General features: G+C 39.8%; 1 protein-coding gene across 11 annotated transcripts in view; it reads left to right on the top strand.

The window, feature by feature from the left end:
• The first annotated feature begins 1183 nt into the window (after positions 1-1183).
• The window catches only part of LOC115391352 (receptor-type tyrosine-protein phosphatase eta), a 37651-nt gene continuing 16572 nt past the window's right edge, over positions 1184-22262 (top strand). For 2 of the 11 annotated variants that reach the window (XM_030095551.1, XM_030095550.1), the window contains exons 1-14: positions 1184-1449; positions 15426-15447; positions 15626-15814; positions 16138-16395; positions 17608-17868; positions 17974-18234; positions 18450-18710; positions 18895-19155; positions 19261-19521; positions 19737-19997; positions 20414-20674; positions 20859-21119; positions 21536-21796; positions 21981-22241. In XM_030095551.1, coding sequence (XP_029951411.1) covers positions 1387-1449; positions 15426-15447; positions 15626-15814; positions 16138-16395; positions 17608-17868; positions 17974-18234; positions 18450-18710; positions 18895-19155; positions 19261-19521; positions 19737-19997; positions 20414-20674; positions 20859-21119; positions 21536-21796; positions 21981-22241 — 3142 coding nt within the window. In that variant the 5' untranslated portion in view covers positions 1184-1386. The remainder of the gene's footprint in view (positions 1450-15425; positions 15448-15625; positions 15815-16137; positions 16396-17607; positions 17869-17973; positions 18235-18449; positions 18711-18894; positions 19156-19260; positions 19522-19736; positions 19998-20413; positions 20675-20858; positions 21120-21535; positions 21797-21980; positions 22242-22262) is intronic. The other 9 variants (XM_030095555.1, XM_030095556.1, XM_030095558.1 and 6 more) reach the window with 7 other exon arrangements.

The raw sequence follows: 22262 nt of genomic DNA, 5'->3' as shown, positions 1-22262 counted from the left end.
CTATAAATACATGTCAAGTGAGGACTTTGTGCTATCATGGTACTTTTTCTTTCCTCATACTGTAGGGATGGAGACGAGGTGCGGCCCATTGACGTTCCAGTCACCTTCTCCATCGATAAATCCGTTTCTGGGCGGTGGTATGCCGAAGTCGATCCCAACTGACGCTCAAACAAAGGCAGAGTGCACCCCACACGGGTCAAGGAGTCAAGAGGGACATTTAGGATTTCAGGGCCTCGTGATCCTTCTGACCTTTAGGGTTTTAAAGCAGGAGGCATTAGAAAAGTTAGCGGAACAGAGACAACTGGCCTGTGGAAGCCAAGCGTTCAGCCATATTTCAGACTTGTAAACAGAGAATTTAGTGTCTGGTAGTGCGAACTCTTTGGATAAGAGATGTGTGGATGATCGCAAGAGAAGAAGATGAGAACTAATAAACACAACCAGAGCTGTTCAGGCAGCTCACACTCAAACAGCGTATGAGTCGTGGTACTGCGGTACTTCTACTGGATATGTGGAGAAGATGATGGAGAGAGTGATCAGGATGAGCTAGTGGCGTTCAGGACACAGCCAAAAATCAACCCGGGAGGAGTGGCAAAGGTAGGCATGGCCTACAGTGTTCCCGGCTCAAGAGATACTCAGGGTGGAAACACACACACACACACACCCGCACACACACAGCTTTGTTTGGCTTTTGTAAAAAAATAGACATTCTCATCACGTACACCCTGTGCCACAATGAAGACAAGCTTTAAAGTTTAAACTTAAAGGTTATTAACTTCATCTTCCGTTCGTGCAGCTATCTGTCTACGCCCACTGTTCCCTGTGCAGTGGACAAAAAACACAACAGCACCTACCAGTGGCCGAACGTGTTAACTACATCATTTTCAAAACGTTCCCATGTAAACGCAATTTTTTTCTGAAACGAGAAACGTAGAAAAAAAAAACATTGTGGTGTAGACAGGTCTTAATATGGTGTCTGACGAGAGACCCCACATTCCTTCACGCTGCTCGGCCAAGTTATGGCAAGAATGCAGGATGAGTTTTCATTTCTTCGAGGAAAAGGAGGAAGACTGGCCCTTCCTCGAAGTTTACAGAAAGCGTGTGAGAGCAGAGGGACTGGAGAGAGGAGGAGAGGAGAGAAGAGGAGGAGAGCAGTGTCACTGGAGACTTTTTCAAACTTCCCAGAGTGACGCTCCGCCCCCGCTCAAGGAAACTAGTTCGACTTTCTCACCTTTTAATTGTCCAGATGTAGAGACAGACGAGCTGTCGACGGCGAGAAGAAACATCCCTCAGTTTGTTTTCTTTTTCAGTTCAGAAGGACAGACACCAGTTGGAGATGAGAGTGTAGAAGAGACTCTTGTCTTCTTTCCTCCGAAGCGCGCGGGCATCATGACGCCGCGCTCGTGCGTCGGTCTGTGGACGCTGCTGCTGCTGCTCTGCGCTCTGCTCAGGGTAGGAAGGCTTCACTCACTCCATCCTCACCAGAAAACCGCAACGTGTTCGTCTTTCTGTCGTAAGGTCACGCGGAGCCTCAACAGGCGGCTTCGCTTCAGTCTGGAGAGTTTCGGCTGCACCTGTTGCGCAGGTACGCGTCCCGTTAGTGAGCGCGTGTGCGCGCCCGGACCGTCCAGCTGAAACTCATCAGAAAACTTCAGCGCTAACGTGAAGTGAAGGCTGTTTCACATGTGCCCTGCTGTCAGTGGACAGTGGCCCTTTGTGAGCGTTAATTCGCGTTAAATTCAGGTCAGCAGGTAATTAATGCGCCGACTTTCAGTTTTAGTGGTGAAACAGTGAATTATTGAAATGTGATGAGTGGAGGCATTCAGTTCAATGGACAGATAGATAGAATATACAACTCGTATGAAATACACTGCCACAGTCAAATAGAATAGGTAGAATTTCATCTTTGATATGACTATAGAAGGGAAAACAAGATTGTCTAAAACTGAAATTCAATGAAAACATAAGTCATTCACTGACTTATGTGGAAATTATTGGTGCAATGCTAGAGCAAAACAAAAGCACTGAAAAGACACTTCATAGCCTGATTATATATGATATTTACAAAAATATATTTTTTAAGAAGTTATACTCCAGTGTTACAAAGTGCTGCACAAGAAACAAGACAGGTATGTTCAAAAGTTGATTATGCCTCTCTGGAACACATTTATGAAATAACTAAAGAGCTGGATTAACAAAGTTAAAGTGACATGAGGATAGGTGAATTCATCACTTCAGACTATTAAACTATATTGTATGTTATTGTGAACTAAAGTTAATGAGGTTAATGAGGAAATTATTCCAAATGATTTTATTGGTAAATCATTTATTCAGGATTACACAACCGATTAACCTCCCTTACGAATGTGTTCAAAAATGCATTCCTGTGGACAAACTCTTACATAACTGGTAGCTGGTGGCGTCCAGCAGCCTTGGACGCACCTGTACTTGTCCCACCAGTCTATCTGGTGGGAGAGAGAGAGAGAGAGAGAGAGAGGGGCAGGGTGAGAGAGGTTGAGAATGGTATGTGAGGATGTGTGTGGCCAACACAAAGGGGTCAGGAATGGAATGAAGTGCAACTCAGTGTCCCTGTCACTCCTGCACCTCCACAGAAGTCTCCACGCCGAGGACAGACTCACACTGATTTAATGAATATATTTACCACTGCACTGTGTTTGAGCTAATACAGGAGTGTCAAACATGAGGCCCGCGGGCCAAAACTGACCAACACAACACCGAGACTGAGCTGAGCTAAAAGTGATGCTGAGATGAGAAGCTCGTTACGTCAATGCGAGCTATGCTGTCAGGATAAGTATGTAAAAAACATGCAGAATGCAACAGTTGATGGCCTGGTGGCTCCGGAGCCTTCAGTCTCTCCTGGACGGTCACACGTCTCACTCAGATCAGACCTCTGATCGTAATAGAGACATTAACTGAAACCGACGTCCACACCGCCTCATTAGCAGAATGGTGGCATCCGTTTTCATCGTGATGTTGCTGAAGCATATTAATGTGGCAACGTGTGACTTTCACATCGCTGGCTGTAACTCAAGCAACTTCTCTACCTGGCAGCCATGCATGGCTTCTTTTTTTTTTTTTTTTTTTAGAAAGAGGTAGTTCAGTTTAATTGATTCTCTAGAACTTCAGCATCCTCTGACATCCTGTTTCCAACCTGCTCTTGTGAAATGCTTTTCACAGGAAAGAAAATAAAAACGCTTTGAAATGTAAAACGGAAAATTCCCTTTTCCTTTTTTAGGCCGTAAATACAGTCATCGGTTGTTTTATGGTTAAACCTTCTTTAGCCGTGTGGGGAGATTAGTATATTTATATAATGAGGAAGTAAAGGTGCAATGGCCCGTTACTGTCGTCTTCTATGAACAGTACACAAGTGGAACACAGGCCACACGGTACACATGCAAATGTGATGCCAGCACAGCTGCTTTCAATAGACAGATTTCACCGACTGACAAGAAGTTATACAACTCCCAGCAGAGGCAACTGCACACGCATTTTAGTGTGTTTTTCTGTTTTTGTGCGTATCTTTACACCTCAGAGTGGAGAGAGGCACTTGTGACTATTTTGAATAAAGTTTTGGTTAAAAAAAAAAAAAAGATCAGCGCAGATGATGGTAAAGTTCTGGCTGTGGTCTCAGATGAGTTCAGATCGGAGGTGTGGCCAGCATTTTGGTTTTCTGATGTTGGAAAATGAAAATGGTGAGAAAATCATAGATAATGTGCGAATATTGCGTTTAGCTTTTAATGTTTATTGAATACATGGATTCATGTTTTATCTGAGTTTAAAATTCAGTTAATTTAATAAATGCCACAATAACCATACATTTAAGCTTTGACGTTTCTTTTTGTTGTGGTGCAGAATATATGTAGTTAGAATATCTATATATTCACAAAACCAAACATATATGACTGAAAATTCCAACAATCTCACCATAAAGCTGGTATTATTGACCAAAATACAGTGGAATGTCCATAAAGAAACCCCGCATCTCTAATCGCATTTTGTTGAATTATGCATGTTTTTTCTGAATTCTCCCTGATAGCATTGCCTTGATGCTCATGCTAGTTAGCTGTCTTTCATGGCAACGTCACCGATATCTCATCTCGGTTCTTAGGTATCCGATGCTCTTATGAAATATGTGTCGGAAAAAAAAAATCTGTTTTCTTTGAAATTTTTTGCGGTTTGCTTTGTGGTTTGGCCGGCCGGATTGGAGCCTCTTGCGAGCCGGTTTTGGCCCACAGACCTTATGTTTGACACCCCTGTCTTAGAGATGCGGCATTCGGGTTTTTCTGGTTCGTGTGGTGTTTTGATGAAATCAGAGATTAGTCCTGACCTTTAACCTTTAACGACTCAAATTGGTCTTCCAGTGAGTGTAACCTGCCTCTGGCTCATACGCCATCTTTCTGTGTCGGACCACAAAACAAAGAACAACATCCACAAAAGTGAGGATGTACGAAATATACAGTGCTTTTTCTTTTTTTTCTGTCAATGTAGCTCAATTTTCTTCTTCTCTCTTAAAAAACGTGCATTAACATTTTCTGTTCTTACTGAATATTAGCTCATTTTTGGGAGGTTGCAGAATTTTTAGCACATCCTTCTAATAACTTTGACGGCAGGCCGGGCCTGTGGAGTCCAGAGAAAGTGCGTGCGAGCCTTCCACCTGATGTTTACCCATCAGTGATCCGCGAAAGTACCGGTACAACACTTTGCATGAGTTTATCACTGAATAGAGCTTCTCTCTCTGCTTCCATCCACCGTGTCTGTTTCTCTCTCCATCCTCCTCTCATCTTGTGGAAATGTGAGGGGGATGACGTTTCCACTACACAGGAAAGCGCCTTTTAAAGAACTGATCCATTGTGATCGAGCTCTATCATTTTGTTTAGATTCGCTTTGAATACTTTGCCCTGTCAACACCAGTGACGTTTGAAGAGTGACGGCTTCATGACGTCTGATAAATTTCTCTCTCGAAATGTATTCTTCTTGCTGTCTCCAAATTAGAAAGCACAAGCCTCGTAGTGTCTCTGCAGCTAAAGTCCGAAAAGTCACAAAATGAAGCGTTCCTTTGTTGACGTCTGCACCCTCCACCCACTCCCGGTCCCCTGCGACTGCTCCAGGACCGTCCAGTTCTGAATCAGCATCTCCAAACATGCTGCCTTTTGACCGGAGCCGCGCCTGGCAGCTCTGCATGTTCATGATGAGCCACAAAGAATTCCAGTTCCCTGGTCCATGTAAATGAGACGCCGGCTCCTCTCGCAGCCTGAAAGGCTGCATTGTCAGCTGACAGCTATCATTTAATCAGTGGCCTCCGGGGAAAAAAGAAAGTGGTGGTCATACGAGGTTGAATTGGAGACAACAAATGATTATTTTTCACTGGTTTCGCAGGTCTTCCAGTCGCTCATAGCGTCTCTCCAGACTGATGGCCAGATTGCTTCAGAAAGACTTCAATGGTCTTGTCAATAGTCTTTACTTGAGTGCATCTTTCTGCTGGTTGGTTCGATGCGAGGTGTTCAAGCATCAGTTTGGGATTCAGAGTAATGGTTTACACACTTCTCTCTGTCCGGAATCCATGGGGTGTGAGTTCGTATGAATTCACATAGAGCTTCCTCCTGCTGCAGTCCAGCGGCGTGATGAGGAAACTCAGACGGCTGCATTCAGATGTGTATCTGCAGCGCAGCACGGGGACAGTAAATACCACGCCACTCATTTCCATAGGCCCTGGTGTGATGCGGCCCCTGATAGCAGCGGCAGGACTCTGGTGTGGGAAGCTGATACCTGGAGACAAACACTCACAGCTAAAACCGCCATGAGTCAGGGGGAATTTTCGGGGGCAGTGGATATTTATAGACCGAACCTTTGCCATTGTGTGAATCATGTTCCTATAGTATTACACGGAAGGGTGTGTGTGCTGAATCTCTCCCAAAGAGCATTGTGCCATTTTTATTCTGACCTCTGCTATGACAATTAGGACCCTTTGTTTATTTAATCTGTGGGGAAATACAGTGTAATTTGATTTTCTTTTTCTCATTTTCATGATGTTGCAATGTGTCGTGATGATCAGAAATAGACAGGTAAAGTCCATTTATATTGTTGGTACGATAATAAAAAGTGGAAGTGGTGGCTTGGGCTTTGTTGCAAAAGTGACAAAAAAAAGTATGCCAGATATATCTTCTCAGTCACTTCCTGTTATCTTATCAGTTACAAAATCTAATGAATAGTTACTTGTAAAAACTAAACCAGAAGTAAACTTGAGTTACTTTTGACTGTCTCACTTTGCGGTGACGCGGTCAAGCAGGCAGCACTCGTTCATTTCAGCTGATGTTTCATCAGTTGGCATAAAGTCATCAGTCATCGGCGTAAAACTGCAGGATGAAGTTTTTAACAGTCATCGAGAACACAGCGTAAAACATCTGAGATATGCAGCTGGTAAACTGGAAACACTGTATTTAGTGCTGTTGATTTCATAATAGTAATCAACCAATGCATAACTGTAAAAAGTCATAGCGTCACTGAAATGTTTAGTTTACGACTTTAATTATAAATCACTATTATTTAACTGCTAATTTCTACAGTTGCTAAATATGTTTTAAATCTTTTTTTTTTTTTTGCATGGTACTTTATTTTCAGTGGCTCTATATTTTATCTTTATTTATGACATTTTCTTCCTTTGCACGGCAGTTAATGAAAGCCAATCGCTTGAGGAATGACAATAAAAAATATCCTGACCTTGAATCTAATCAGACCACATTTACACGACAACACAATATCTGTTTCCATGGGAACGGCAGAATCACTGAAAACAATGTAAAAAGCAATGAAAACTGAGAACATTGTCCTGTAAGTTTGGCTGAAATTTTACCTGGAGCATAAAATGTGTTGAACATAAACCCTTCATTATTATCAGAATTTCGGATTTCAAAGAATAACTTGCAAAAACCTGTTTCTCGATCATAAAAAACAAGCCGACATAACCAAACTGGCCTAAACAGAAGGCAGGGCACATTACAGCTACAGAGGAAGGACGATTACAACCTGTGGAGTGATGTTTGATGTCAGCAGAGCTCCGAGGCGACTCTAAATGAACACAGGGGCGGATTTATGAGCCGGTGTCGTGTGGCTCTTGTCTTCCGTTGTTGGCCTTAATGAACTGGAGGTATGAAGTCCAGCTCAGACGCCCTTCGTGCCGTCCAGACGTGCTCTCAGGGTGGGCTCCGGAAGGGCCAGGAAGCTGTGTTAGAACAGAAACAATGAGTACGCCGCTCGTGTGAAACCTCTGAGGTAATGAACTTTAAATAGAAAACAAGGAGCTTTTTTATTGGGAAAATAAAAAAAAAGGGAAGAGTAAACTCACCTAAACCTCCATCAGAATGATTGATTGTTGATTAATGTCTAGATTTTTAGTAATCAGGTCATCAAAGAAGACCTATTGAGCATTTCTGGTCAACTTAAACCGCTAAAGACTTTAACCTTCTTCTGATATGTTAGATTTATGAGATTGGAATAATGTGTGAGCGTGAGACCGGGGTTCAAATATCTTCACCCGCAGGTCGCCACTGTGGCTTCCTGAACAAGATCCTTAACCCCGGCGCGCTCCGCAGCGACGGCTTCAGCCCAGACAACAAACGCTCACGACTTCCTCTTACGAACTTTATATCATAAGATCGGTTTCTTTTTTTCATGTGAGAGCACAATGGATTATTGAGCATTGTGATAATATGATTTGCGATAATACAAACACGTGTGGAGCAGTGGTTAATGAGAAAGTCACAGGTTCAAATCCCAACTGAGCCTTCCTCTGTGGAGTCTGCAAGATGTTGCTTCGCATTAAAAAGCCTCTGTAAAGTAGCAGTCATAGTGAAAAAATAACAATATAATGACAGTAATTGTGAAAATGGTTAAAAAGTATCAATAAAGTAGAAGGAATAGTTAAACAAAAAAAGTGTAAATTAAAGATTCTTGAAAGAGAAGGGCCGAGGGTGAACGTTGTCTTACTTCCTACTGGTGAAACTTTGATATTTGTCCTCAACACACACGAATACGCACACACACGCACACGCGTTTTGGCTTGATCAGATAACACCATTTTGCAGAATTTACAGCGGTGTAGGAATCCACTTTCTCCACTCAGCGAGTCAACAAGGGCACCGGAGCGACATCAGTCACATGTTTTCATTACTTTGCGTAATTCAAGCGGTGGAAATCAAGCGTTGTGGGGTTTTTTTTCTGCCATATTCTTTTGTTCCCCGTTATCAGATTATGACAAGGTAATGCTAAACGCCTGATCCCTGAGCAAACAGCCTTAAAGGTGATTTTCTCGATTGTGTTATTACGCAGGAAGGAAGTGCGGCGTTATCGGGAGGCGGACTGTTGGGAATCAGAAGGAGTCAGAGAGAGGCAAGGCTGCCTTAAGGACTGATGTAATGTTTATGTAGCATTCAGTACAGCCATTTCCTCCCCCTCCTGCAGACAGTCAAAGGCCGCAGATAGTGTAACGGGGCAACGGGGTCGTTGGCTGAGTACGTTTCCCAGCGAGCATTAAATATAATTCCTCGTGTGAAGGTCAGTCTGTGAAGGTCAAACACAAGCAGCAGCGGCGTTGCTCCTGTTTTACAGAAGTACATGAAAATTCTACACCGGACTTGTTAAATGAACCTTCTAAGGCCCAGTACGAGCCTGGGCGGAGCCGTGTCGCCTCCATAAGAAAAATGAAGGCCATTATATGAGCTGCAGTGTTCGGAGGGCAGCATTTCCCATCAGACACTTTGAGCTGTGAGTTATTTCTACTCTCTGAATCAGCGCCAGAGCATAATGGCTTGGGACGAAGTTTTGTTTATTCAACCAGGAGAAAATAAGTGATTCTTCGGAGGAAGGCCAAGGGAAATACTAGTTTTTGGGAGTTGCGGCTCAGAGCAGTCACCTCCCCAGGGCCCAGTTCAACATGACTGTTTGTACAAAAACAAGAGATGTCACAGTGCGAGGATGCGTTGTTTACCGTATTCTTGTGAGGCTGTTTTCACTCAGATTCTCTTACAACACAAATAGGAAACTCTTTCACTCGTCTTTATGAGATTTATTTACCCAAGCACTAAATCTGACACACATTTCCAACAGTAAGTAGCTTTAAAATAGAGATCACTATAAATACTCACCACAAAACGCCACTGGGCTGTTCCTGGTGTCTCTCATCCTCATCACATGAAAATGAGTTTTTTGTTTCAAAGCTGAGACTCAAAGAGCCAAATGTATTCATTTGGTATAGTTATCCAATTTAACCTTTAATTAAAGTATTTCCACTTCTCTTTAGCTTGATCATAACCTACAACTTATCTACCTTATTTGTGCACATATGTAAAATACATGTAACTGCCTCTTTCAGTGTTGTACGTTTTAAAAGTTTTTTTTGTTCACTTTGTGTTTTTGGACATGTACAAAAAAAATCCTAGTCCTGTAAAAATGTTTTTGTTTTCTGGTACCTGCAAAATAAAGTGTTTCTGATTGTGATTCTGAACTAAATTAAAGACAATTTCTCTTGAAACCAAATGCAGTGTATGTGATAGAGCTGCACTTTGTCAGGATTTGAAGATTTTGGTGACTCCCAGTGGTCGGATTGAAAATAACCAATCAAAAGGCTTTAGAAAGCAGCAGCCTTGATGCCACCGTCACCAGCAGGCTGAAAACACACAGTACAAACTTATTTCCATGAATGTTTGCGCTCTCGTCTCACAGTGAGAAGGTCATAGGTTCAAATGCCCGCCGGGGCCTTTCTGTGTGCCGTTGCTGATCTTAAATGTCCTCCAGGTGTGAATGTGAGTGTGTGTGGTGGCCTGTCTCTCTGTGTCTGTCCTGTGATGAGCTGGTGACCTGTCCAGGGTGCGTCCTGCCTTCGGCCCCTCGCCTATATGAGTCCTTCTTCAAAGCTTTAATTTCCTCATTTAAACCATTTTCCACTGAGAGACCTCTGTGGACTCCAGACAGCTGTAGGCAGAACAGACTCTCATCTTCACGAAAAACTAAAGTCCGAGTGACCAGAAGCACAAAGTCCAGGAGATCGTCATCATCCATTTGAAGCAATCCCAGCTGTTTTAGCTTTTTTTATCTAGGATATTAGACCATTTTTGAAAAACAGTGTGGTTTGCACATGAAATAAAAGATGTTTCTTCCGTTTCCATCGTTTTCAAAACTGTGTTAACTTAAAACTTTTCTGAAATGAAAGTGCAAAAATGGTGTTTTCATTTGAAACGTTGTGTAAATGGAGCCTTAGATTCTCAAAAAGTGCACAAGAAACTAAACGTGAACCGTGACTCACCGTGATTCATAATCTGGGTTTGAGATCAAGTAAGGTTGCAGGTGTGGGCGAGTGCTCCGAATAGACGGATTGAGCACCTTGCATTGTATTTAAGTGTGTGAGACTATTATTGTAAAATGTTTTCAGTCATTTACATGGAAAGCACCATATCAGTGAATCCATTTCCCATTTTAAAGATCCTGTTTGTGATTCTGTTTGTTTTATGACAGCCTCTGCTAGAGTGTCAAAGGTCGTACTAATTCTGACTAGTTGTGATTCCTAATGTAGTGATTTTTTTTTTTTTTTTTTTGTCTAACTTACTAGTCTATGCAAGTTTTTGCAGAGTTAATCATCAACCTGGTTAGTTTTTATGACTGACGCTCTTCTTTCTGATTTCCATCTTTGGTCCACTGGAAGTCAATGCTTAACCGAAACGCACAGTCAGGGAGGGGTATTGGAAAGTCCTGTAACCACCATGCAACACCCAACTCTGTTCTAGAATGTAACTTTCCTTAACCAGGAAGAAAAAAACCCATTGAGATCATGATCTGTTTCATACGGTTGACCTGGCCAAGAGGCCCACAGCACATGACATATCACAGCATATTGAAAACCCAAATTTAACACTATACAACAGTTACAATGATAATATACACATTTTTAATATAGGCAATGTTAAAATATGAATGTAGATTTTGTAAAAAAAAAAAAAAAAAAGTGCAATAGTAATTTTTTAGGTGCTCTTCCACACTGGATCCTGGAGTGTTCCGCCATATTGGATGAGGACCCACTGCAACATTCGAGTTTGGACATTAACATGTTGATTTCAGTTGATTAAATGCATGAAAAACAGCGTTATAGGAAAGTTTGTTCATTTAAGAACACTGCATTTTAAAAAACCAACACTGAAAGCTCCTCAGCGCACCTGAAGAAATGGATTTAGTTCTCAACAGAGAGTGGCTTGAACAGTAGCAGTCTGATGGATGTGATGCATGAAACACATGACGCCACAATTCTTGGCTTGATGCGTTAAAAATAAAAGGCTTTCAGATCGATAAGAGTACAGCTGTGTGGAAAATACATGACGATAAATTTACATGTCGCTGAAGCATTTCCAGTAAAGTGGGTGTTGGTCTTGCGCTCAAATTTAGGCTCTATTTGACTGTCACACACCACCGGGCTTGATCTTTGTTCAGTTCACTCTCAATACAGTCATTTTAAACACTCCTGCATTTCCCACCTGCAGCTTAAACACACACTTAAAGAGGAGCAGTGCGCTTAACTGTCATGAGTAAAAGAAGAATCCAGTATTCATTTAAAAATCCATCTGGTGAGAAGGTAATATGTTTCATTAAATTACTAAACAGTAAAGGAAAAAAAAAGTGTCAAACAATGGTTTGTGGCCACTTCCTCTCAGAGCGTCGATCCTCTGACGCCCCACAGCAGAAGTGTCGTCTCTCACAGATACACTTCCTCATAGCGGCTCTTCCGCCTGTTAAAGTGCAAAAAGCCACCGGCGATGACACAATAATGTGGTTCATCTGAAATGGAGGTTTGATGCAGCAGTTGGTTCGTCTCTGAGGCTGAAGACTCTCAGTGCGTCCGGGCTTTTCTTCTGAGGTTCCTTGATTGGTGATTTATTGTTTTCTGCTGGTTATACAATCCTGGACTCAATGCTTTGATATCAGATCAGGTCCCGGTGAGCTCCTAACCGAGAGCAACAGATTGTTCTCTGTGCCCCGTCAACCGTAAACTAGTAGTTTGAGGGCCACATGCAGTCCAGTTTCATCTTTGGCGGACCCGATTTTGACCCTCTGGCCTTATGTTTGACACCTCTGATGCAAACCCTGGAAAGTTCACTAAACCCGCTTCCAGCTGGTTTCCAGTGCTTTACCCTGCAGGACTGCTCATGTGTAAGAAGGCCTGCTTTATTAATGGTGCTGGGAAATTATTTTTCTGGTTTAAATCCATCCTATGTTATAGTATATTAGGAGTTTACAGTGGTAACAGTGATACTGATCTCTCCTCTAACCTCGATGCCAGGGGTGTCAAACATAAGGCCTGTAGGCCAAAACCAGCCCGCCAGAGGCTCCAATCCGGCCCACTAAACCTACAAGCAAACTGTAAAAATGCTAAAGACAATGTTGATACATTTTTTTCTCCTTTGCATTATGTTTTTTCCTCTTTTTTTTTTTTTTTACATTTCACTGTATTCCACATCATTAAACTTTGGTTTTATGCTGAGATTGCCATCATTTTCAGTAGTAACTATTAGGTTACGCTGCACCAAGACAAACGTTTAAATTTCCAGGTTATTGTGGCACAGTTTCTCTGGTCCGACCCACACGAGGTGAAATTAGGCTGCATGTGGCCACAGTGCACCGCTTCCTGGATGATATGAGCCCCATTTAACAAGTGTGACGCTGACTCAGAAACTAAAGATCAAGTGAGACAGTAAGACGCTGCCATGTCATTGTCGGTGTCATTAGATTTCATCAGGGGTGCAAAGCAGCATGATACGACAAAAAATGTTTTTTTTTTTTTGGGAGATTTCACTACATTTTGCACATTTGGTTTCATTAGAATTGGTTTTCTATTGAGATTTGCAGAAATATAGACATTTTCATCAAGTACACTCTGCACTGCAACAAGGATAAACTTTCAGTTTGAATTCATTTTAAATTTGGTTTAAATTTTAGCACTGTTTTACCAGTCCAGCCTACTCAACATGAAACTGGGCTGCATGTGGCCCCTGTTTGACACTCCTGGTTAATGCAGCAGGATATGAGAAGATTAACATCAGGATTCTGTGTTTTATGCCTTTTTTTTTCCACTTCATCAACATTTCCTTAAATTAAAAATCAACACTACAAGTTTGATATTGCAAAGCCCTCTCTTTCACTGTTGGTTAATGATTTTCCCCGAGCTTTGTGGGGGGGGTGCGGAATGATGCAGGGCTGAGCCATGATGCCATGTGTTTAATGTTTAGCTGAGTGGCAAACAGTGAGAAAGCCAACATGTCAGGGAGTAACTGTGGGCTGTTTAATTTTTGGCTAATCAATAATGCGGAATGAGGATGCTTGGCGCCCATATCTGGTTAACCAAAGCAGAAATTGAGAGTCCCGGTGGACGTGAGTTTGCACTTGGCATCATGAAGTGGCCTTTAACAAAAAGCAGGATTGGTGAAAGTTTAACATTATGTGGAGGGGGAAATTTGGGTGGCGTTCACTCTCCTACTGCAGTTTCCTTGTTGGGAGTAAAGTTTTTAATAAAGAGAGAGACAAAGTTCAAGCCGTTCGCTCACACTTGTACATACAGGCTGTTCACGCACAACAATCACTCATAGGTTTGCTTTATTCCCACAAGTGTGAACACACACCCCTGAACCGTTCTGTATATTTAACACTCAGGCATCTTTTCGGACACTTTTGTCATTCGGGTCAATGTTTTTCTTTAAGTGTCCATCATTCTGTAAGTTTGTGTCTCTCTCTTGAAATCTTTTCAGATTTAATACTAAATTCACGAGTCATTATAAAAGTTTTCACTTAAAAAAAAAAAAAACTTTACAAGATGTTTTTTAATTGGTTTATTATTATTATGAGACAACTTCAGTGCTTCACTAAACTACTACACCTTCACTGAATTTCAAGATGTTAACCCTTTATTTTTTTCTTTTATTTTTTTCAAATAACATCAAACCCATCAATAGCTGCATTTTCCAGATATTTCGACCATTCCTGTACTGTATTCCAGCAAATGAGAGCCAAGATAGTCAGAGGCAGTTTACAGATGAATGGACCAGCAAAAACATGGAATGCTTCTTGTAATTCCCGTCCTTATTTACATTCTCTTCGTGCAGTTCTGTTTTTTTTTCTGTTAAAGAGTAACAATGAAATTTAATGTACGAACCACGAAGTGAACTGATACACAAAGATAAGAAAGAAAGAAAGAAAAGAAAAGTTGATGTTAACCCTTTAAATGCTAGTTTGATTGCATGACATTCATTGATGTTCAGATTTAAGAGAAATCTATTTCGAAAAAGAAAATCAATTTCAAATTTTAGAACGATTTTGAATGAAAATAATGTGTTCTAGTTTTCGTTATCTTTGACATTACAAGTCTAAATTCCAGCACAGCAGAAAATTATTCAATGTTCATAACAGTGACATAAAGTAGCAGAGCTAGTTTAAAATGGATATGACTGAATAGCGCGCGTGTGTGTGTGTGTGTGTGTGTGTGTGTGTGTGTGTGTCCCATTTTAATCTATATAATCATATTGCTTCTCTTTATTTTTTGTGTTTTTAATGAATGTTACATTCGATCTGAGGATCAGGAAGAAATTGTCGTCTTTTGTTTGCTGCTACAACATCTTATTTTCTCTTTCCTGCTTTTTTTTTTCTTGTACTTGCTGTTGTAAGCCGCAGTGTCAGAGTTCTATTTATGACGATTTTATAGTAGTAATGCTTTAGGAGAGAACTGATTTGACTGAACTCAGTCAGATCAGATGTTTGGAAACCGAAAAGCTCAGTTTCCAGTCTCTTTGTAAAGTCTTTTGTCCAACAGACCCCAGCCTTGTACCCTGTAAACCCTCCAAAAAGGACTTTTACTAAGTCCAGTGAAGTGAAGTATTTTCAGGATCTGCTTCCTTGTTTGTACTAACTGGCACTTGAACTCAAGCCTTCAGTCACTCACTGGTGGAATTTAATCCTGCACTAACGGAGCTTTTGTGTGTTCCAGCAGGAAGTGTTCGGATGGTTAACTGAGAATCGCTCAGTTTAAATGAATGTGATCTGTGAATTTCCAATGCATAGACACGGGATTTTCCCTCGATTTACACTTTAAATGAGCATCTATTTTTCATCACTGGCTAAGAGAATACGACAGCACATAAAATACCTTCCAAAGGGATTATTTTTCCTGTTCTTCTTCTGGATGCATTTCAGAACCTGCACTATTTCTACTTCTACTTGAACATAGACTCTCTGCAGGTGCTAGCTTTTTGTTGAGTCTGTACTTGGTGGGTAAATCCAGCAGGACTCTGAGCTGCAGGTTTGGAGTTGATGCTTTGCAGCGTAAGGCTGCCCTCTGCTGGTATGAAGTGATTCACTCCTCTCTTCTCCCCTCTCTGCAGGACACCCAGGCGCTTTGTGACAGTAAGTCGATGTTTGTCATTTAATCTCAATATGCATGTGTTGTTCTGTGTTTTTACATTTTTATGTTTTATACAGGTATCAATATATATAATGTGCAGATTTTACAAATAACATATTGAGTTTGTGTGTTTGTTGCTGACTGCTGGTGGTCTTTTTTTTGTGTTGCTTCCTTTTCTAGGCAGTTGTTCATCGGAAGTAAAGCTGACGTCAACAACGACCAATATCACTGTGACTGCTGTCAACTGTAGCATCTCCACTGACGGCAAAAACTCGACAGATGGTGTGATAACTGCTCTGACTCCTGGAACCATCTATGATGTCCAGGTTCATTGTTTCATTCTCAGCTGCTGCGAAACTGTCACAACAAGTGAGTTTGATTGTTTTGAATCGCATTGATCAGCCGCATTGTTTTCTACAGATTGGCCTCAGATTACACTGAATATTTTTTTTTCTTAATTAATTCCAGACATGTCGAAAGATATACAAAATACAGAAACACAAAGGAAAATAATATATTTTTTTTATTAATTTAAATTTATATCTATATATCAGTATCAATATGTTTGTGTATGTCTGTATTTTTATTTTGAGTAGATATGCATGTGAAATATTTATGTTCGAAAATAATACTATTATAGGCTGTGATTACTGATTTGTAATTTTTTTTTTTTTTTTTTTTTTAATTCACAGAACCTGGAGCTGTGAAAATTCTCAGTGGTACGGTTACAACGTCCTCCATCTTTGTGACCTGGACAGCGCCAGATGGAGGAAAGTCCTTCTACAGAGTTATCTGGACACATGAAAATCAACCCCGGAATGTCCAAACCACTGAAACATCTGCAAACATCACCGGCCTGACAGCTGGGACCCGGTATGATATAACTGTCACTGCAGTGGCAGAAGATCATCAAACTGAAGGAGAAGCTTCAACTTTGACGAAGTACACAAGTGAGTTAACTCCCTTTTCACTTCTGGATGTGTGTTGTTTGCATGTTTTCCCTGAGCGTGTGTGGTTTTCTCCGGACGCCCTTCCACAAAGACATACATGTTGCACTATGCATTGATTTTAATAATGTCCATTTTCTTGTGAGTGTTTTTTTTTTTTTTTAATTTTTGTTGTCAAGCCCCATTTTCAAGTGAAAACATCGATTTTGTGTTTTTTGTGTTGTCCGTTTACACTGAAGCGGCAGAAACACTGAGAATGCTGCAGTTTGCCTGGTGTGTCACTAGTGTGCGATGTGTGCACACACACACAGACACACACAACACAGACATTTGCAAGGACAGATGATGGAGTTGCATTGCTGTAACTCTGAAACTTCTAAGTCCCTCTTTTTGTCTGTTTCCATGGAGACAGACTCGAAGATTTTCCAAAAAGTTCCACTTTTGTAGATGCTTTCTTAAAGTCACGTTTTCGTTGATCCCGTTGTGGTGTAAACGGACACGCAAAGCAACGACAGTTCTGCAGTTTTACTTGAAAACTGACCAGAGATTTTGTGTTTGTGTTTTTTATTAACTGTCTCAGAATGTTTACTTATCTTCTCCTGTCTTTTTTTTTTTTTTTTTTTGTCTTCATTGAGCAAAGCTAACAAGCTGCTTTGAAACAAAATCGAACAAACTGAACAACAAGTGATCAAAGCTGAAGAACTCCAAAAATAACTGCGGAGTGCAATTCAGCAATAAAACCACAATAATTAGTTGTAAAATTAAAAAAGTGAGTTTTAGTGAAGCAAGAAGATAGAAATAACACAACAGAGAAATCATCCAAATATTTTCTACGACTCGTCTGGGGCTGAACAGAACACAAAGTAAACAAGTAAAAGTGAAATTAATTGGTTTCCAAGATGTTTGTTGTCATTCTGATTCACTTGACATATTTTCTCCTCCTATAACCAAAAATGGTTGAGCATCTCCATGTTAACAAAACAACAACATCCTCTGGGTTTCTGATGATGACAATTATAGGGAATTTAAGGCGGATCATCGTCAACTCCTCATCTACATTTCTTTTTTTTATATTGTTTGTTTCTTTCATTTTCCAAACATACAGAATTTAGGAATTGTATTAAATCAAGGAGTTATGGTATTTAAATTCTTGTAACGTTTTTCTTTCTTCCATTCTTCTTGGATTAACTAAATTTCTTATTCCCTACCCTACAGAGCCTGAAGTAGTCAGATATCTGAATGTCACAGAAAAAACAACAACGTCTACGTATCTGAACTGGACCAAACCAAATGGAAACTACTCTTTCTATAGAGTAAATTGGACAGATGGTTCAATTTACTTTAATACCACTGTCAATGAAACAAATATAAATGTCAGTGATCTGACTCCTGGAGTGAAATATACTTTCACTGTCCAATCTGTGGCTGGAGATAACAAAACTGAGAGTGAAAAGAGTGAAATCTCTTCTTATACACGTAAGATGAAGGCAATGATTGGGTGCTGAACTTGGACCTTATTTTGGGCTCCTCATCTCTTCCTTTCTTCTTGTGTTCACTTCGCTCTTGTTCCTTCACTTACAGAGCCTGAAATAGTCACGAATCTCAATGCCAGTGAAATAACAACAACCTCTATATATCTGAACTGGACCAAACCAAATGGAAACTACTCTTTCTATAGAGTACAGTGCACAGACGATTCGATTTACTTTAATCCCACTACCAGTGAAACAAACATAAATGTCACTGATCTGACTCCTGGAATGAAATACACTTTTACTGTCCAATCTGTGGCTGGAGATAACAAAACAGAGAGTGAAATGAGTGAAATCTCTTCTTATACACGTAAGATTATGAGTATGATGAGGATTTCAACTTGGATCATCGCCAACTCCTCATCTATTTTTCTTATTTTATATTTTTTGTTTCTTTCATTTTCCAAACATTGTAAAGATAAGGAATTGTATTAACTGAAGGAGTTAAGGCATTGAACTTCTTGTAATATTTGTCTTTCTTCCATTCTTCTTGGAGTCACTTCATGTCTTTTCCTTAACCTACAGAGCCTGAAGTAGTCAGAGATCTAATTGTCATGGAACAAACAACAACCTCTATATATCTGAACTGGACCAAACCACATGGAAACTACTCTTTCTATAGAGTAAGATGGACAGATGGTTCAATTTACTTTAATACCACTGTCAGTGAAACAGGCATTAAAGTCACTGATCTGATTCCTGGAGTACAATACAGATTTACTGTCCAATCTGTGGCTGGAGATAACAAAACTGAGAGTAAAAAGAGAGAAATCTCGTCCTATACAAGTAAGATGATGTGTATGATTAGGAATTCAACTTGGATTATCGTCGACTCCTCATCTGTATTTCTTGTTTTTATGTTGTTTTTATCTTTCATTTTACAAACATTTTTGAGAATTTAGGAATTATGTTAGCTTGGACTTGAATTGTGCTTCTTGAAGTCACTTCATGTCTTTTCCTTAACCTACAGAGCCTGAAGCCATCAGAAATCTAATTGTCATGAAACAAACAACAACGTCTATATATCTGAACTGGACCAAACCAAATGGAAACTACTCTTTCTATAGAGTAAGATGGACAGATGGTTCAATTTACTTCAATACCACTGTCAATGAAACAAATATAAATGTCAGTGATCTGACTCCTGGAGTGAAATACACTTTCACTGTCCAATCTGTGGCTGGAGATAACAAAACTGAGAGTGAAAAGAGTGAAATCTCTGCTTATACACGTAAGATGAAGACAATGATTGGGTGCTGAACTTGGACCTTATTTTGGGCTCCTCATCTCTTCCTTTCTTCTTGTGTTCACTTCGCTCTTGTTCCTTCACTTACAGAGCCTGAAATAGTCATGAATCTCAATGCCAGTGAAATAACAACAACCTCTATATATCTGAACTGGACCAAACCAAATGGAAACTACTCTTTCTATAGAGTAAAATGGACAGATGGTTCAATATACTTCAATACCGCTGTCAATGAAACAAACATAAAAGTCACTGATCTGACTCCTGGAGTGAAATACACTTTTACTGTTCAATCTGTGGCTGGAGATAACAAAACAGAGAGTGAAATGAGTGAAATTTCTTCTTATACACGTAAGATTATGAGTATGATGAGGATTTCAACTTGGATCATCGCCAACTCCTCATCTATATTTCTTATTTTGTATTTTTTGTTTCTTTCATTTTCCAAACATTGTAGAGATAAGGAATTGTATTAACTGAAGGAGTTAAGGCATTGAACTTCTTGTAATATTTGTCTTTCTTCCATTCTTCTTGGAGTCACTTCATGTCTTTTCCTTAACCTACAGAGCCTGAAGTAGTCAGAGATCTAATTGTCATGGAACAAACAACAACGTCTATATATCTGAACTGGACCAAACCACATGGAAACTACTCTTTCTATAGAGTAAGATGGACAGATGGTTCAATTTACTTTAATACCACTGTCAGTGAAACAGGCATAAATGTCACTGATCTGATTCCTGGAGTGAAATACACTTTCACTGTCCAATCTGTGGCTGGAGATAACAAAACAGAGAGTGAAATGAGTGAAATCTCCTCCTTTACACGTAAGATGATGTCAATGATTGAGCAGTTAACTTGGGTCATCTTTGCCTCCTCATCTTTTTTTCTTTCCTTTTTTGTTTCTTTCATTTTCCCAAAATTGTTGAGATCAGGAAGATGTTTCAACATAAGGGGCTCTATTTTGATGGACCAGGTGCAAGCGCTGCTCATTTAACTTGTGCTTGACCTAGTAAGATTCACTTCAAGTAAGAGTATGAGTATGATGAGGATTTCAACTTGGATCATCGTCAATTCCTCATCTATATTTCTTATTTTGTATTTTTTGTTTCTTTCATTTTCCAAACATTTTAGAGATAAGGAATTGTACTAACTTAAGGAGTTAAGGCACTGACCCTCTTGTAATGTTTGTCTTTCTTCCATTCTTCTTGGAGTCACTTCATGTCTTTTCCTTAACCTACAGAGCCTGAAGTAGTCAGAGATCTAATTGTCATGGAACAAACAACAACGTCTATATATCTGAACTGGACCAAACCACATGGAAACTACTCTTTCTATAGAGTAAGATGGACAGATGGTTCAATTTACTTTAATACCACTGTCAGTGAAACAGGCATTAAAGTCACTGATCTGATTCCTGGAGTACAATACAGATTTACTGTCCAATCTGTGGCTGGAGATAACAAAACTGAGAGTAAAAAGAGAGAAATCTCGTCCTATACAAGTAAGATGATGTGTATGATTAGGAATTCAACTTGGATTATCGTCGACTCCTCATCTGTATTTCTTGTTTTTATGTTGTTTTTATCTTTCATTTTACAAACATTTTTGAGAATTTAGGAATTATGTTAGCTTGGACTTGAATTGTGCTTCTTGAAGTCACTTCATGTCTTTTCCTTAACCTACAGAGCCTGAAGCCATCAGAAATCTAATTGTCATGAAACAAACAACAACGTCTATATATCTGAACTGGACCAAACCAAATGGAAACTACTCTTTCTATAGAGTAAGATGGACAGATGGTTCAATTTACTTCAATACCACTGTCAATGAAACAAATATAAATGTCAGTGATCTGACTCCTGGAGTGAAATACACTTTCACTGTCCAATCTGTGGCTGGAGATAACAAAACTGAGAGTGAAAAGAGTGAAATCTCCTCCTTTACACGTAAGATGATGTCAATGATTGAGCAGTTAACTTGGGTCATCTTTGCCTCCTCATCTTTTTTTCTTTCCTTTTTTGTTTCTTTCATTTTCCCAAAATTGTTGAGATCAGGAAGATGTTTCAACATAAGGGGCTCTATTTTGATGGACCAGGTGCAAGCGCTGCTCATTTAACTTGTGCTTGACCTAGTAAGATTCACTTCAAGTAAGAGTATGAGTATGATGAGGATTTCAACTTGGATCATCGTCAATTCCTCATCTATATTTCTTATTTTGTATTTTTTGTTTCTTTCATTTTCCAAACATTTTAGAGATAAGGAATTGTACTAACTTAAGGAGTTAAGGCACTGACCCTCTTGTAATGTTTGTCTTTCTTCCATTCTTCTTGGAGTCACTTCATGTCTTTTCCTTAACCTACAGAGCCTGAAGTAGTCAGAGATCTAATTGTCATGGAACAAACAACAACGTCTATATATCTGAACTGGACCAAACCACATGGAAACTACTCTTTCTATAGAGTAAGATGGACAGATGGTTCAATTTACTTTAATACCACTGTCAGTGAAACAGGCATTAAACTCACTGATCTGATTCCTGGAGTACAATACAGATTTACTGTCCAATCTGTGGCTGGAGATAACAAAACTGAGAGTAAAAAGAGAGAAATCTCGTCCTATACAAGTAAGATGATGTGTATGATTAGGAATTCAACTTGGATTATCGTCGACTCCTCATCTGTATTTCTTGTTTTTATGTTGTTTTTATCTTTCATTTTACAAACATTTTTGAGAATTTAGGAATTATGTTAGCTTGGACTTGAATTGTGCTTCTTGAAGTCACTTCATGTCTTTTCCTTAACCTACAGAGCCTGAAGCCATCAGAAATCTAATTGTCATGAAACAAACAACAACGTCTATATATCTGAACTGGACCAAACCAAATGGAAACTACTCTTTCTATAGAGTAAGATGGACAGATGGTTCAATTTACTTCAATACCACTGTCAATGAAACAAATATAAATGTCAGTGATCTGACTCCTGGAGTGAAATACACTTTCACTGTCCAATCTGTGGCTGGAGATAACAAAACTGAGAGTGAAAAGAGTGAAATCTCCTCCTTTACACGTAAGATGATGTCAATGATTG

The sequence above is a fragment of the Salarias fasciatus genome, chromosome 7, assembly GCF_902148845.1.
Source record: "Salarias fasciatus chromosome 7, fSalaFa1.1, whole genome shotgun sequence".
Lineage (NCBI taxonomy): Eukaryota > Metazoa > Chordata > Actinopteri > Blenniiformes > Blenniidae > Salarias > Salarias fasciatus.
The sequence above is the reverse complement of the archived record's forward strand: the minus strand, read 5'-3'. Positions and strand labels throughout refer to the sequence as shown.